At 38.3% G+C, this 17,508-nt stretch overlaps 1 protein-coding gene across 4 annotated transcripts in view; it reads right to left on the reverse strand.

The window, feature by feature from the left end:
• Positions 1-17,508, reverse strand: part of LOC128660801 (probable 2-ketogluconate reductase) — a 157,232-nt gene that overhangs the window by 4,697 nt on the left and 135,027 nt on the right. For 3 of the 4 annotated variants that reach the window (XM_053714828.1, XM_053714829.1, XM_053714827.1), the window contains exon 6: positions 837-1,050. The exons of the other annotated variant lie outside the window; for it this stretch is intronic. In XM_053714828.1, coding sequence (XP_053570803.1) covers positions 894-1,050 — 157 coding nt within the window. In that variant the 3' untranslated portion in view covers positions 837-893. Of the gene's footprint in view, positions 1-836; positions 1,051-17,508 lie in introns of those variants that run through there. 4 annotated transcript variants of the gene reach the window in all.

Genomic DNA, 17,508 nt, shown 5'->3' on the forward strand with positions numbered 1-17,508 from the left:
ATTCCCTCCCTTAAATTCCACCCTTGATCACACACATAAAGGTGCATTTTTCACTGTTATGCACATCAGCTGCTTTCCCACTCTTAAGAACAACACACTCTTCAGCCTGCATGCAAACATCCAGGCACTTTCCCATACATTATGTGGAATTTTATTTTTTAAGATGTGCATTTTTTAGGAAAATTAGAATTTAAATAATCTATATCTTGGCCTAATACATACAAAATGCTTACCAGGGTTCCCGCCCCTTGCTCTTTCATCCTATGATGGACAGTCTAGGAGTAAGGGGTGAGGAAGTGAGGTCATCTTTATATAGGTAAAAGGGGTGTGGTTATTTATGTCCATGCCCCTTGTGTTAGAGGATTTATTCCGGTAAGCATTAGCTAGGTATGGCCAAGATATACATATTTGTAAGGGGTAAAATTGGCTTTTGCAGCAATAGATAGTCCATAGCACCATAAAGCTTAATCCACCTTTATTGGGAAAAGACTGTAAACAATGCAACATTTTGAGAAAACCGCTTGCTGTATCAGTGATTGTGATTGTGTAAAATTGGGTTTGTGTAATTGTTGAGCTCTTAGAGCCCATAGGGTAGCATTTTTTATATATATTTTTAAAGACACCGTGCTTGTACAGGCCTACAATATGATGCAAATGTATGGGCTCTGCTAGCTATGAGGTTACACTATATACATGTTTGGAATCTATTCAAATTCAAATAAGCAAGGTAGAATATGCATGTTTAACTAAGCCTCCCAACTCAATACCACAAATTGTAGAATATCTCAGTAACAACAATAAAGTTAAAATAAAGAGCAAAGCACTCACAGACAACATTAGAATTGTGTTTCTTTTAATTAATTGGTTTTAGAACAGATTCAGCTGGTTTCTACTTAATTGACAAGAACTTCATTAGAAACTGGAAGATCATTAATTGCATCAAGCATACTTTGAACCATATTTTCCATCATAATACGTCGTGAGTTGCGGGTAGCGCTTCCAATATGAGGTGTTAAAATAACATTTTCCATTTTTAGTAATGGGTGATCTCTGAAACACAAATATAGATGTATCATGTGTATTTCACCATTATCACATATCTTTGCCAATAAATATATAATAGAATATTATATATAATATAATAAGACTACATAAAAATAAAATATTAATAAAATTCCAACCAAGAGAGTTTGCCCAGCTCTTGTATAAATTGTACTTATTCTTGATTGTACAGTATTTTAACACTTTACACTTTTTTTTACCATTTGGTACATAAACATTCTTCAAATAAATCATCTTCATTCCACACAGTCTAGCTTAATACATTTAACAACTTTCTGCAAATCCAGGAATTCTATATTTCAATTAACCCCTTCACCACCAGGAATTTCAGAGAAAAACTTGCCCAAAGTGCCAGATTTTTTTTTAGCATTTTTGCTAGCACTCCATTTAAAGGGCCATAATACCCAAATGTTTAAACACTTGAAAGTGATGCAGCATAGCTGTAAAAAGCTGACTAGAAAATATCACCTGAACATCTCTATGTAAAAAAAAAAGATATTTTACCTCAAAAGTTCCTCAGTAGCCACCTCCCATTGTAAAGGATTTCTAAGCAGCATATTAGTATGTCTGTCCCGGGACAGCCGAAGGGATGAGCCTCGTGCACTCTCATGTTATTTCCCTATTCAGTTTAGGGAAGTTTACAATGAAATCTCATGAGAGTTAAGTGAAATCTCATGAGATCACAGTAAAAAAGTTCATGACCTCAGCACTGCTGATGCTGATTGGCTGCTGTTCATTTCTTCATTTTTTATTTTTTTTACCTGCAGCAGGGAGCAGCGGAGTATAACTTTTTACACAGAACTTACTCTTGCTGAGCTGAGGAAATTGTGAGGTAAAATATCTTCCTTTTTTACATAGAGATGCTCAGGTGATATTTTCCTGTCAGCTTTTTACAGTTATACTGCATCAGTTTCAAGTAATTTAGCATAATAGTATTATGTCCCTTTAACAGAAATAGAGCCTCTGTTTTTTTATTTACCTATGAAAACTATACATACAGTATATATATATATATATATATATATATATATATATATATATATATATATATATATATTATTGTCATTTTAGTTATTTATATTTTAAAGTAAACAACCCAAGGTATTGATCCAGGCCCTTTATGGTGGTATATTTCAAATACCATTTTATAAAATAAATATATATATTTATGTAAATTTTGGGTTTCTCACTGAAATTATTTACGCACAACTCAGTCATATGACAAATAGTTGTAAAAGATTCTTTGGGGTCCCCTTTGTTCAGAAATAGCAGACATCCATGGCTTCGCTATTGTTTTTTGGCTATTAGAAGGCCGCTATTTGCAGTTGCACACCACACTTCTGAAATTCGTGGCTGTGAAGGGGTTAATCAGTTAGCTTGCAAGGTTAATATTTGCTCTAGTGTAGGGATTACCCTCCTATCTGATACCTCCCACTCCCTGATCCCTCCTAAACTGCTCTTGTCCCTCCCTACACACACACATCACCACCATCTTAGGTGCTGGCAGACAGTCTGCCAGTATGCAGTTCAGGACTTTTTTATGTTGAAATATTTTTATTGGAGTTTTTCATTGTTATATTATTACAAACAATTTGAATAAAGCCACAATACATAATAAAACGTCAATAATTTTTGTGTTGTAACAATAATAAATACTGTATTACTGTCAGCATCTCTACTTGGTTAAAATATAAACATACATTTATGAATCTGGGAATCAATCCCTGTAGAAAAACTTATTTTAAAGAAGAACTCCTTTAGTACAGAGTCAAAAGGATAAGAAATAGAAATTGAAGTAAAGGGCAGAAAGAAAGAAAAATAAAGGGGTAGAGCTAAAGTAAGAGTAAAGAGAAAGAGGAGTGGTCACTCGTAGTCTTCTTTTTAGTATAAGAAACACTTGTGTGTTTGTCCTATCTTATGTTTCGTCTATTTTGCATCCTTTTTTTGTCTTCCCAAATTATCCATTCCTCCCACACTTCTATATAATCAGATCTATCATCCAATATTGTGAAAGAAATAATTGCCATTTGGTGATATTTAATTTAAGGGCTTTTTTTATATTCATTTTTTTTATTCAGATACTGCATGTCATTTTAAGTCATTTAAGAGTGGAATCAGGTAATATTTGTTGTTTTAAATACATAAAGACTATTATTTCCATTTTAGAACACAAAATCCCCCATAATTTATGCTTACCAGATAAATTCCTTTCCTTCTGGATAGGGAGAGTCCACGACTTTATTCCTTACTGTTGGGAAATATAAGACCTGGCCACACCCCAGACAAAAGGCTTAAATATCCCTCCCACTTCCTCATTACCCCAGTCATTCTGCCGAGGGAACAAGGAAAGGTAGGAGAAACATTAGGGTATAAATGGTGCCAGAAGAATAAAATAAATAATATGGGACCGCCCATAGACAAGAAAAAACGGGCGCAGGCCGTGGACTCTCCCTATCCGGAAGAAAGGAATTTATCTGGTAAACATAAATTATGTTTTCCTTAATAAGATAGGGAGAGTCCACGGCTTCATTCCTTACTGTTGGGAGAACTATACCCAAGCTCCAGAGGACACTGAATGAATAACGGGAGGGAACAAAAAGGAAGAGGCGGACCCTATTCTAAGGGCACCACAGTCTGCAAAACTTTTCTCAAGAAAGCTGCTTCAGTCGAAGCAAAAACATCAAACTTGTAAAATTTTGAAAAAGTATGTAAGGAGGACCAGGTAGCCGCCTTACAAATCTGATCCATAGAGGCCTCGTTCTTATTTTTTATTTTATTTTTTTATTGAAGTTCACTGGTTTGTACAAGGCAAATAAATATCAATATAGAAAATTTACAACTGGTGTACTTAATATTTTGAGCATTACAGAGGCAGTAAACCTATTAACATGCAAACACAAGGATGAAAACAAAATCTTGACAATTATGTTTAACAGCAGCAACATTTTTGTTGCGTCGCAAGTGAAATTTTAAAACAAAAAAAAAAAGCCTCATTTAGCTATAGTACCACAATTTTACACGTTATGGTGCGTTGCTCTTGATGTATCATATGAAGAACGAAAAAAAAAAAAAAAACTATACCCTGTTTCCCTCTTTTTTTTTTTCTTCTTTTTTTCCCCCTTTCCTTTTACCTATTTTCCTTTCCTTTTTATTTTTTCCTGAGATATTAACTAAACATAGCAAAAGATTTTAACTAGTCACCTAGATTAACAAACCTAGCTGCACTTGAAATTCATAAAAACTAGGTGACCATAAGCAGGATAGTGTCCCAAAAAGTGGGGCAGTACAACTAAACAGTGGCCACTGGAGGGGAGAGAAGAGAGAAAAAAAGAAAGAAGAGAAGGAAAAAAAAAAAATTCTAGCTAAGAGGATAATCATGTTGACTAATTTCTTGTGAATATGATTTTGCTCTTCCCCCCCCAGAGAAAGATGATATGAAGTAAGGAGAAGCCACTATAAGACAGCTTCAAAACCCTGAAGATCCAGTACTCTAGTTTCTGCCACATTTGTCTAACTCTGGGGCACCCCCATAACATGTGAACCAAGTCTGCCGCATAGAAGGAACATTTTGGACATGGACAGAAAGTCGAATTCCCCCATCTAGCTCCTTTAGCTGGGGTGTAGTAAGTGCAAACGTTTCATGTGGGACTCTCTCCATGTTGAGGACAACGCAGTCTTAGCAACTACTTCAATAGATTTTTTAACTATCCTCTGATAAATAATGAATTGAAAATTATGGGCATTCCATTGTTGAGATAATTCAAAGAGATTTTGATCACCTCTTTTGGAGAGTAGAAGTTGATACCATAATGAGATTGAATGTATTCCACTTCTAACTACTGGAAACCCCTTTTCAAAAAGTCCCCAGGACCAGATCCATCCATGTTCACTAGCAAGCCTAAACACATAATGCCTCGCTTGCAGATAGGCAAAAAAATCGCTATTGCGAAGGCTGTATTCAGTTTTAATCGAATCAAAAGATTTGATTGATAGTAGGTTTAAGTCGACTAATGCAGAGACCTTACATAATCCCAGATGTTCCCATCTGGTAAATAGGGGAGACTGAAACCCTAGCTGAAATTCTGGGTTGCCTTTGAAGGTTTGAAACCTTGGAGTATGAGGATCAACACCTATTAAAGAGAGGAGCTTCCAAAATGCTTGAATTGGTGTGTAAATGGTTTTGAGCTGTTTGATGGTTTTAGGTATAAATTTAGCTCTACAGTGAACAAGGCAAATAGGAGAATAAGGGTGGACTATATTACGTTCCAGAGCATTGTTGGTGAAATAGTCAGATTCCAAAATCCAGTTGGGTATTAGTCTTGACAGAAATACCAAATTATAGAGTCTCAAATCTGGAGCAGCCAGCCCTCCCGATTCCTTTGTCAAAAAAAAGTTTGTTCAAGGATATTCTTGGCCTTTTATTTTGCCAAATAAAGCAACAAAGTGCCGCCTTGATCTCACTTAGATCCATTGTCTTAAGTAAGAGACCTCATTCTTAAGGGCCCAAGAGGAAGCCACTGCTCTAGTGGAATGAACCGTTATCCTCTCAGGAGGACGATGTCCCACCGTTTTGTAAGCTAAGCGGATGACACTCCTTAACTAAAAAAATAGGGAAGTCGAAGTAGCCTTCTGCCCCCTACGCTTCCCTGAATAGACAACAAACAAGGAGGAAGATTGTCTAAACTCCTTAGTAGCCTGAAGATAGAACTTCAAGGCGCGAACCGAATCCAAATTGTTCAGTAAGCGTTCCTTCAATGAAGGAGGATTAGGACACAAGGAAGGAACCACAATCTTCTGATTGATGTTGCGATCTGACACAACCTTAGGAAGAAAACCTAATTTAGTACGTAAAACTGCCTTATCTGCATGAAAAATCAGATAAGGGGGCTCACATTGCAAAGCAGAGATCTCAGAAACTGAAACGGAACCTGTTGCAAAACCCGAAGAACAAGATTTAGGCTCCAAGGAGGAGCACCAGATCTAAACACAGTTCTGATTCTAATCAGAGCCTTAACAAAGGACTGCACGTTTGGAAGCTCAGCCAGTCTCTCGTGCAATAAAACCGATAGGGACAGAATCTGTCCCCTCAGGGAACTAGCAGAAAGGCCATTCTCCAGCCCATCCTGGAGAAAACTTAACTCTGTGCCAGGAAAAACCACGCTCTTCACACCAGAATAAGCAGGTCCTCCACACCTTGTGGTAGATACGCTGAGTAACTGGTTTATGAGCTTGAATAAGAGTATCAATGGCACTCTCAGAGAAACCTCTCTTGGCTAAGACTAAGCGTTCAATCTCCCCACAGTCAGCCTCAGAGAATCTAGATTCTTATGAACAAATGGACCTTGCATCAGCAGGTCCTCGTATCAGCAGGATTACTGATACCGGCTCCTGCTTGATGCGGGCCACCACTCGAGGAAGAAGCGGTAATGGAGGAAATATATATATGAGTTTGAACCTACAGGGCACTGCTAGTGCAGCTATTAGATCTGCTTGGGGATCCTTCAACCTCAACCCATACCTGGGTAGCTTGGTATTGAGACGGGACGCCATGAGATCTATCTCAAGCGTCCCCCACTTGCTGCATATGTCTGCAAACCTCTCAGAATGGAGAGACCATTCCACTGGATGAAAGGTTTGCCTGCTGAGAAAATCTATCTCCTAGTTGTCCACACCCGGAATGTGGATTGCTGACAGCGAACAGCTGTGGGCCTCTGCCCACTCCAGAATCTGAGATACTTCCTTCATCTTAATCGATAAACAGAAAGTGATTGGTGCACACAATATAACTATTGTACATTCATATTAAGTTAATTATGCTTAAAATAATTTCTGTTATTGTCAAGCTCAATTTACTGATCTATCTATACAAGAAGTGTCTTTTAATAAAGAGTGGCACTGGATAAGATTGTTGGTGTGAACATTAGAGCTTATTAATATTCTTGCATGAGTAACTAATTTTTACGTTTAGCGTTATATACAGTTCTATAACGAGCATCAGCAGACTGCTATCTTACTAAAAAAGGACACCAGCTATTGTTGTAATGTCTGCTATCGTATGTGTCAGTAGAACTGTCCAAAATAGTTATGAGTAGCTAATGCAGATGGATGCAATTATCGGGTTACATCCCAGCTAAAACATTCACGTAATGACAGATGATCACAATAAACTCTAGTATGTAGTATGCTGAGACTTACGATATGGCTAACCTAAAAGTACATCTATTGGGGTAACAGTATCTCGTGTTGAGATCTCGCACTAGTAATAATAGATATCGTTACTTAGAGAGAATATGCAAAGTAAGAATCAGAGGTAATAACTTGCAGTATATTATCGTAACTTTGTATCAGAATCTGTTACGAGTTGTAGTCATATATACGTTAGCTGTTACTCATATCAAGACAGCATTCAAAAGTGATCTTATTGTGACCCAGTGTCAATCACAATTTAACACTGGTTGAGGACATATGTGAAATAGCTTATATTCATAACACAACAGTATTACACGTAACTTAATGATGTCAGGTTTCTGCAATAGTATCGAAATACTTGTGGCTTGGATTATCTATTTGTATATAGTTGCTATATATAGCCGTGTATAATATATGACAGATAATCGTGGCGGTTTGAAGTAGTAGGAGCTGGGGGAAGTGGGACCCCTTTATTTTAAATTTAGTTGAACTACTAGCAAGTTAATGAATGATATCTGAGCTGACAATATATGTATTCTCAGATTAGTCAGATAGACACTGTACCCAGGAGTGTACTCTAATTATTCCACAGAGACCTAAGGTCCTGTCAGGTGGATACTTTCTGTGTCAGTAGTCCACCGCAAGTTACTTATGCGATTTATTTCGCAACTTAACCCAGTAATCCTCTCTTGGTAGAGGATATGAGGATAATATTCATTGTTTCTGCCTAAATTAACCTTTAAAATTGCATTGGCATTCACTACTTCAAACCGCCACGATTATCCGTCATATATTATACACGGCTATATTTAGCAACTATATACAAACAGATAATCCAAGCGGATATCAATGACACAAGTATTTCGATACTATTGCAGAAACGTGACATCATTAAGTTACGTGTAATACTGTTGTGTTATGAATATAAGCTATTTCACATATGACCTCAACCAGTGTTAAATTGTGATTGACACTGGGTCACAATAAGATCACTTTTAAATGCTGTCTTGATATGAGTAACAGCTAACGTATATATGACTACAACTCATAACAGATTCTGATACAAAGTTACGATAATATGCTGCAAGTTATTACCTCTGATTCTTACTTTGCATATTCTCTCTAAGTAATGATATCTATTATTACTAGTGCGAGATCTCAACATGAGATACTGTTACCCCAATAGATGTACTTTTAGGTTAGCCATATCGTAAGTCTCAGCATACTACATACTAGAGTTTATTGTGATCACCTGTCATTATGTGAATGTTTTAGCTGGGATGTAACCCGATAATTGCATCCATCTGCATTAGCTACTCATAACTATTTTGGACAGTTCTACTGACACATACGATAGCAGACATTACAACAATAGCTGGTGTCCTTTTTTAGTAAGATAGCAGTCTGCTGATGCTCGTTATAGAACTGTATATAACGATAAACGTAAAAATTAGCTACTCGTGCAAGAATATTAATAAGCTCTAATGTTCACACTAACAATCTTATCCAGTGCCACTCTTTATTAAAAGACACTTCTTGTATAGATAGATCAGTAAATTGAGCTTGACAATAACAGAAATTATTTTAAGCATAATTAACTTAATATGAATGTGCAATAGTTATATTGTGTGCACCAATCACTTTCTGTTTATCGATTAAAATTGCAGCAGAGATTTCTAATTCCAGCAAGATAACAACCTGCTGGTGACTATTATAGAACTCTACACATATTTAAGGTATAAATTCAGTTACTTTTGTAATTAGGTCAATAAGCTTTATTGTTTCCACCATATACCCTATCTAATGTCATTTACATTATAAGACACTTCTTTTATATATATATATATATATATATATATATATATATATATATATATATATATATATATATATATATATATATATATATATATATATATATACCAGCAAATAGAGCTTAATTATAACAGAAATTACTTTTACAAGTAATCAGTTCTGTATAAATATAAAATATCTCTACTGTGGACACCAATTACTTTCTGTGCATCAATATTCCACTTATTATGTGACACCCCTGCATTAATCCTTGAGGTTACACCTTGGGAATATATGAATATATCCGACCAATCTTATTCTACTTGACTTGATTCAACCTCAGACTATCTACTTATTACAGTCTATGAGTTCACTACTGTTTTTAAGTGTACCCATTTTTTAATATTGATATCTATTAAAGTTTAATGTTTTAAATTCCTTTGTACATACAAACCACGCTGAACTTTCTATTACTATTGTGGGATTGAGTGCTATACAAGTGTGCACTTTTTTGCAACTATCTTTGGTTGTATTTGTAAATATATTTGAGTATGCACACAGCACCTACGGGCTATTATCATTGTTAATAAGGCCAACGGTATATTATTATTAGCCCACTCTAATATTGTTAGTAGTGCCATCACACCCCAACCCTCTTTTTTCATACTTCCTTCATCGCCAAGGAACTTTTCATTCCCCCTTGATGGTTGATGTAAGCCACCGAGATTATATTGTCTGATTGGAATCTGATAAACTGGGATGAACCCAGAAGTGGCCAAGCCTTCAAGGCCTTGAAGATTGACCGTAGTTCCAAAATATCGATCGGGAGGGAGGACTCAACCCCTGTGCCTTCCTGGCACCCCAAACAACTTCCCATCCGGATAGGCTTGCGTCCGTAGTCACAATCTCCCAGGATGGTCTTAAGAAGCATGTCCCTCGGAACAAATGATCTGGACAGAGCCACCAAGAGAGCGATTCTCTCGACCGGCTGTCTAATACAATCTGTTGAGACAGATCTGAATGATCGCCGCTCCACTGCCTCAGCATGCACAGTTGTAAAGGTCTGAGACGGAACCTGGCAAAAGGAATGATGTCTATGCAGGACACTATGAGACCAATCACCTCCATACACTGATCCACAGAGGGATTCAAGGAGGTCCTGAGGGCAAGACATGCCAAAGTTAGCTTGCAACGTTTCTGGTCTGTTAGAAATATCCTCATGGAGTCTATTATAGTACCCAGGAACTCCACCCTGGTACTTGGGATAAGAGAACTCTTTTGCAAGTTTATCTTCCATCCATGTGATCGAAGAAGACTGAGAAGGGACTCAGAGAATTTTTCCGCAAGACCAAAGGATGGTGCTTGCACCAGAATATGACCCAAGTATGGGGCCTGAATTTTGGCAACGGCTAGAAGAGCCCACAGAACCTTTGTAAAGATTCTTGGAGCAGTAGCTAGGCCAAACGGAAGGGCAATGAACTGGAAGTTCTGGTCCAGGAATGCAAACCTCAGGAACTGAAAGTGTTCCCTGTGGATTGTAACATGAAGGTAAACATCCTTCAGATCTATAGTGGTCATAAACTGGCCTTCCTGAATTAAAGGAAGGATGGACCTTATCGTCTCCATCTTGAAGCAAGGGACACTGAGAAATTTGTTTAAGCACTAGGTCCAGAATTGGGTGGAAAGTTCCCTCCTCCTTTGAGACCACGAAAAGGTTTCAATAAAACCCCAAACCTCTTTCTTCGATAGGCACCGGGACAACAACTCCTAAGGAGGATAGATCCCGAACGCACCCTAGAAAGGCATCCCTCTTTTCTGGTCTGGTAGACAGATTCGAGAGAAGAAATCTGCCCCTTGGCGGATGAGATTTGAAGCCTATCTTATATCCCTGAGATACCACCTCCAGGACCCACGGATACTGTATGTCCCTGAACTAGGCATCTGAAAAAAAGAGACAGTCTGCCCCCTACACTATCAGATCTCGGATCGGGGGCTGCCCTTTCATGCCGATTTGTTTTCGGCGGGCTTTTTATTCTGCTTGGATTTATTCCAGGACTGAGCCGGCTTCCAAGTACTCTTGGGTTGCTCGGGCTTGGAGGAGGATTGTTGTCATTGGGATTTGTCAGATCAAAAGGAACGAAAATTAGAAGATTGTCGTCCCTTAGACTTGTTCTTCTTATCTTGCTGTGGGAAGGCACCCATGTCTCCGGTAACCATAGAAATAATGGAGTCCAGGCCTGGACTAAATAAAATCTTTCCCTTGAAGGGAAGAGAAAAAGAGTCTGGACTCATATCCGCAGACCAAGACTTCAACCAGAGTGCCCCGCGGGCTAGGACCGCAAAGCCAGAAGCCTTTGCATTTAGGCGAATAATTTGCATGTTCGCATCACAGATAAAAGAATTAGCAATTCTCAGAGCTTTAATTCTGTCTTGAATATCCTCGAGGGGAGACCCCACCTCAATGAGTTCCGACAAAGAGTTGCACCAGTAGGTAGCCGCTCCGGCAACCGCGGCAACTACAGCCACCAGTTGAAACAAAAAACCTGTATGTTGAAACATCTTTCTCAAAAAGGTTTCCAATTTCTTATCCATTGACTTTCTGAATGAAGAACTATCCTCAAGAGGTATAGTAGTACCTTTAGCATGTGTAGAGATAGCACCATTCACCTTAGGAATGGAGCCCCACAAATCCAGTTGAAAGTCCGGGACCGGGAACAACTTTTTAAAAGTAGACGAGGGGGAAAAGGAAGAACAAATTATTTCCTATTCGTTCTTAATAATGTTCTCCATTTTAACTGGCACAGGAAAAGTCAAAGGAACTTTCCTGTCTTCATAAACTCTTTCTAATTTAGGTATCATAGGTTCTTCATGCAGTGCGGCCTCTGGAACCTCTAACTTAGACAGAACCTCCTTTAATAAAAAACGCAAGTGCTCAATTTTAAATCTAAAGGACGGTTCCTCCGCAGCAGGGACATAATAGCTAAATCCGATAAATATTTAGATGACTCCGGGTCAGGACAGCTTTGTTTAACCTATCTCTTGCGTTTGTTAGAGCGAGGTAATGCAGACACTGCCGTTTGTAACTGTGCGGCAAAGTCCGCAGGGAGGCCCCCTCCGGATGGAGGATTAGATGTGCTACAGGGAACTGCATGTGGAGTGGATAATGTAGCAAGGGTAGTAATCTCACGGGACGCTGAGTCCTGAGAGGTAGGCGGCTCAGAGGGACTAAGAGCCTTAGAAGGCTTGTCTCCCTTCTTAGACTTTATAACTGTGTTAAGGCATGTGGAACATAATTGAGTGGGCGGGAAAACCACGGCCTCCTCGCAATATAAACAGGTATGATTTAGTACAGAAGGAGTACCTTCTAACATGTCAGAGTCCTCCATAGCTCAGGTTACACCCACAGAAGGACACAAATAAAAACATTTTTTTATTATAGAAAACTGCACCTTTATACTCCCAATGGCTGGGGCACTTACCACCTCCTAGACCCAGGCAGTTAACAGAGGAAACACTCTCCTCAGGTTCAAGTCTCAGCCGGAATGGAGGAAATGAACATAGACCACACCCGGTCACATGGAGTGCAAGACAGTACTTCTCCTGTTATTACAAGTACAGCAAGTAATAGGAAAAAATCACACAAAGCAGCATGTAAATAATTAATACATTGATTAATTAACCCCAACTGTTCAATAAACCCCCTTCAGAGGATATTAACCCTGGATCCTATCAAGGTATAAAGGAGCCACACTATGACCCTGTTATAGCGTTTTATGTGTAAAAATTGAAATGATCTTACCTCCAGGATCCATGCTGTGGAACAGAACACTCAAGTGTGACAGTCTTATAGCAGCGCTCCTGACATGGACTTGAGTGAGAAAAAGCAGGCAGTTAAACTCGTCAACACTGATTGCGTAGGAGCTGTTAGCAGTAATCTGGATGGTTTTGCAGAAAAACTTCCCCTTACTCTCACTGAGAGGTTGACATGACTACTTAAAACTCCAGTCCTATCTCGAAGGGCAGATACCCTTTTTTAGGACTCTCCGAATCTTCTGACACTTCTTTGCCACCTCCTAACATGATGAAAGGCAAAGAATGACTGGGGTAATGAGGAAGTGGGAGAGATATTTAAGCCTTTGGCTGGGGTGTCTTTGCCTCCTCCTGGTGGCCAGGTGTGGATCATGCTTCTTGGATATCTGAATATTGGACCATCCACTTTAGGAATATCATCCCAATATTGCATGTTAGAATCAGGGGAAGAAGAAAAGAAAAAAATAAACGAGGAAGAGATAGGCTTCCATTTATTAAAGGGATGTGAAGGGCAATTTTTAATTTTGGTTTATTGTATAATTAATTATAAGTTGTAAAATTGTTCAAATACCTTGCTTTTTTGTTTGTAAGTGGTTTCATCTCAATCTTGGCAATTTTCCAAACCAACCGTGAGGCTAATTTGCATTATCCAATCACAGAGGGCAACCTGGGTTTTTTGTTTTAGTAGCAGTTCCTGGTAGCGAGTACATTCCCTACGCATGCGCTTTTGTAGATGATCAATCGCACATGTGCAATATGTTTTGGACAAAACTATGTCACTAGCACTGCGGTCATGTGACCACAATGTAATCAGAGCTGCATCAGTATTAGCACCAGGAGAGATTGCAGCAGTGTAATTGTGGTAATTTTCTAAGACTCATCCCTAGATAAACGAGCATAATGTTTTGGAAAACGTCATTAACATTTGGAAAATCCACAGATGTAATGCGCATGCAATCAGGAGCACACAGGAAAAATTAATATGCAAATTTGGTGTGCAACATGGAACGGTCTAAACACGACCATTTTTAGGGCAGGATTTTGTGACGTCAAATAGGATTTAAAATTATATACAGGCCCAGGTCCCCAGGTTACGAACGTAGGTTTGTTCTTAAGTTGAATTTGTAAGTAAGTTGGAACAGGTACTTTTTAAGGTGAAAATCTAGACAAACTGTTATAATCCTTTACTGTGCAGAAGGACAGGTTCACAGTTAGGTAATCTGTCTGACCGTGGTCACTGCACAATAAAGTTTCTGGCAATTCAATGTTTAGTGTTAAGTCCCTTTAGGAAAGAGAAGGGAATCATACTAAAGCCAAGACACGCACAATTGCTGCTGCGCAAAATGTAACAGATGGATGAAGTTGGGAAAAAATACCAAAAATCCATTGAGATCAGCTACTCTGGCTTTATTCCCACCCATGTAACTCCTGCAGTGCTGGTCCAGGCTACAGGAGAGAGATAAATAAGTTAGATGAAAAAGAACTCTGAGAAATGTTAAAAGACGAGGGGGGGGGGGGTTACCATCAAAAGATATATCTCTTAGCACCTCAACCTATAATTCCCATGGGTATGCTCTTATAAAGGGAAAGCATGATGAGGCCCACACCTAACTTGAATTGGCTCCAATACGAAGGAGAGGGTTCTATACAGAAAGAGGAGACGCCCTTTTAAAGACTTTTGAGATGTCTCTAGCAAATTACAGCAGGCACTTGACAAGGCACGACTGCCACACATATAGCATGAGCATGAGAAAGATATGTACATATATACCTACAAAGGTTATGAGTAATTATAATAGTGATTAAATCAAAGCTATCATTGCAATGCAAAAAAAAAAAACAATTTGTGGACATCAGGCAAAAGAATAAAAACTTCATATAAAATACCAAATTTCATCAGTCAAATACATAATGTGTTACCATTTGGGAAGAGAATTTTGTTAGCAAGAGACCAGGTTGGTTTTCTCTCTTGGTGCAGGTATATTATATACACTACTTTATAGCTCCAAATAGGTCAATTGTGAGGAATCTGTGGCCCAACTCAAACAGTTGATGCATCCTGTTGAACGTTTAGAGACACTGATTGGAGCATTAACTTCAAATTCCATAGTGTCCCTATAAGTTTATCTTGTGCCATGTGCTTACATTATGTGTGCCTATGTTTCTACTAGTTTATGACAATAAATATTTGGGAGAATATATGTGATGTTCTAATAGTTATTGTAGTTTTACATATATTTGTACATGCTTTCAATATATCTTGTGCGAGAGACAGGGTGTAGAGTAACACAGGAGCTGAAGTGGGGAGGTGGCAAGCAAATGGTGAGAAAAAGAAGCATACATCTGAAGCTTTGCACAGGAGCAGTAAGTATGGGGGATTAAGCTGTAGAGAGTAACTATCAATTTAAGGGGACATTCCGGTCAAAATTGAAATGCCCATAGATGAATTACATCTTTGAATAGAAACATATTTGCAATATACATGTATAAAAAACAAATGAATAAAAGTTATCACTTTATTATGTTTTAGTGTTAACGTTTTTTTCTGTACGTGTATGTAAAGCTTAGCTAGATATTCTAAGTGCACCAGCATTTTAAATACTGCAACTGCTCAGAGCACCAGTGGGGCTTGTATCATGTCAGCAATTAAGAAACTGTGTCATTACCAGATGGTACAAGCACGTTAGGCTCACTGAGCAAGTGCTGTGTTTAAAATGCTGGTGCACGGTGCATACTTAAATACAGTTTTGAAACAGCTATAGCTTTTATTAGAATAATCTTTGCTAATACATGTATATTACAAAAACACTTCTATTCAAAACTGAAATATATCCATGTGGATTCTACTTTTGGCTGGAATGTCCCTTTAAATGGAAAGGGAGTGTAATGAAAGCAAATGAGAATAGGATATGTGAAGTGAAAGGTATGCATGCAGAATGAAATGGTTGGTAAGAACAACTGTAAAAAAGATATGATAGACTGATTGGGGACATGGTGGGACATTGAAAATAGGTGAGATAATGGGAAATAAGAGAGAAGGGCAAGTATGATACAAAGGAACAGCAGAGAGACACGAGTGATTGCAAATTAACGGGATATGAAACAGTTTGTTTCATTGTCGTAATAATAAAAAAGCACTAAGCATTGGGTTATACTTAATCGAAATCATTGCAATATGTAGTATTAATTGTTTTAAAAGCATTTTACCTTTTAATTCTTTTTTTTTTAACTTACTTTGTGTAGTGTCCATGACACTACACAAAGTAAGTTAAAAAAAAAAAAGTCTGCTCTTGCTCATACTCAGAAGAGGCAGAATGACTCTTAAGTGAAGAAAAAAATCATAAAGAACTAAAGAACCGAGAATAAAGAGCTAACAATTTAAATAGTAGACAACAACAAAAGACAAGAGGGATCATTCTATAAAAGAGAAGGGAACAATCAACTGTAAATAAGCTTCTTGGCAAAAGAACATTAACTCTATGTGACAAAAAATTTAAAAATAATTTGGTATTTAACACAGTGCTCGACAATTAGGAGCCAGTAATTAGGAGCCAGACAGAGAATAACCCAAACATTTTAGAGCCAGGGGTATCAATCTAGGAGCCAGTGGCTCGCTTGCTCCTGGGTTTGTCAAGCCCTGATTTAACATTAAACAAAGGGATAGTCTAGTCAAAATAAAACTTTCATGATTCAGATAGAGCATACAATTTTAAGCAACGTTCTAATTTATTCCTATTGTCAATTTTTCCTTATTCTCTTGGTATCTTTATTTGAAAAAGCAAGAATCGAAACTTAGGAGCCGGCCCATTTTTGGTTCAGCACCTGGGTAGAGCTTCCTGGTTGGTGGCTACATTTAGACACCAATTAGCAAACACTATCCAGGTGCTGAACCAAAAATGGGCCGGCCCCAAAACTTCCATTGTTCCTTTTTCAAATAAAGATACCAACAGAACAAAGAAAAATTGATAATAGGAGTAAATAAGATATCTGAATCATGAACATTTAATTATGACTAGAGTATTCCTTTAATAGGGGATTCTGAATGCATATTTATCTTGATAAATACCACAAGCCTTGTTAAACAGTTACACTTGCGTTCTCTCAACAACCAGGAGAGAAAGGTGTGTGAAAATGATACACTGAGAAAGACAGTGGTGTGGTTAAAAAAAGAAAGATAGAATATATTTAGTGAATCCAAAGGTGACAGAAAAGGAGACACTGAGGCATATTTATCAAAGGTCTTGCCGACCTGATCCGACAGTGCGGATCAGGTCCGCAAGACCGCGCTGGATGCGGAGAGCAATAAGCTCTCCGTATTCAGCATTGCACCAGCAGCTCACAAGACAACGCTGGTACAACGCCACCCCCTGCAGACTCAGCAGGGGGCTGTCAATCAACCCGATCGTACTCGATCGGGTTGAATTGAGGCAATTCCTGTCTGCCTCATCAGAGCAGGCGGACAGGTTATGGAGTAGCGGTCTTTAGACTGAAGACTCGCCAGAAACACAGGCCCATAAGTTCCATACGGAGCTTGATAAATGGGCCTCATTGGCAGAAATGAAAAGGGCAAGATAGAAAGAATAAAGGTAACAAGTCAGCACTTTCCCCTAACAAACAATTTAAATATGGATACCCTCTCACTGTTCCATTAAC

Source organism: Bombina bombina, chromosome 5 (assembly GCF_027579735.1).
Source record: "Bombina bombina isolate aBomBom1 chromosome 5, aBomBom1.pri, whole genome shotgun sequence".
In the NCBI taxonomy this organism is placed as follows: domain Eukaryota; kingdom Metazoa; phylum Chordata; class Amphibia; order Anura; family Bombinatoridae; genus Bombina; species Bombina bombina.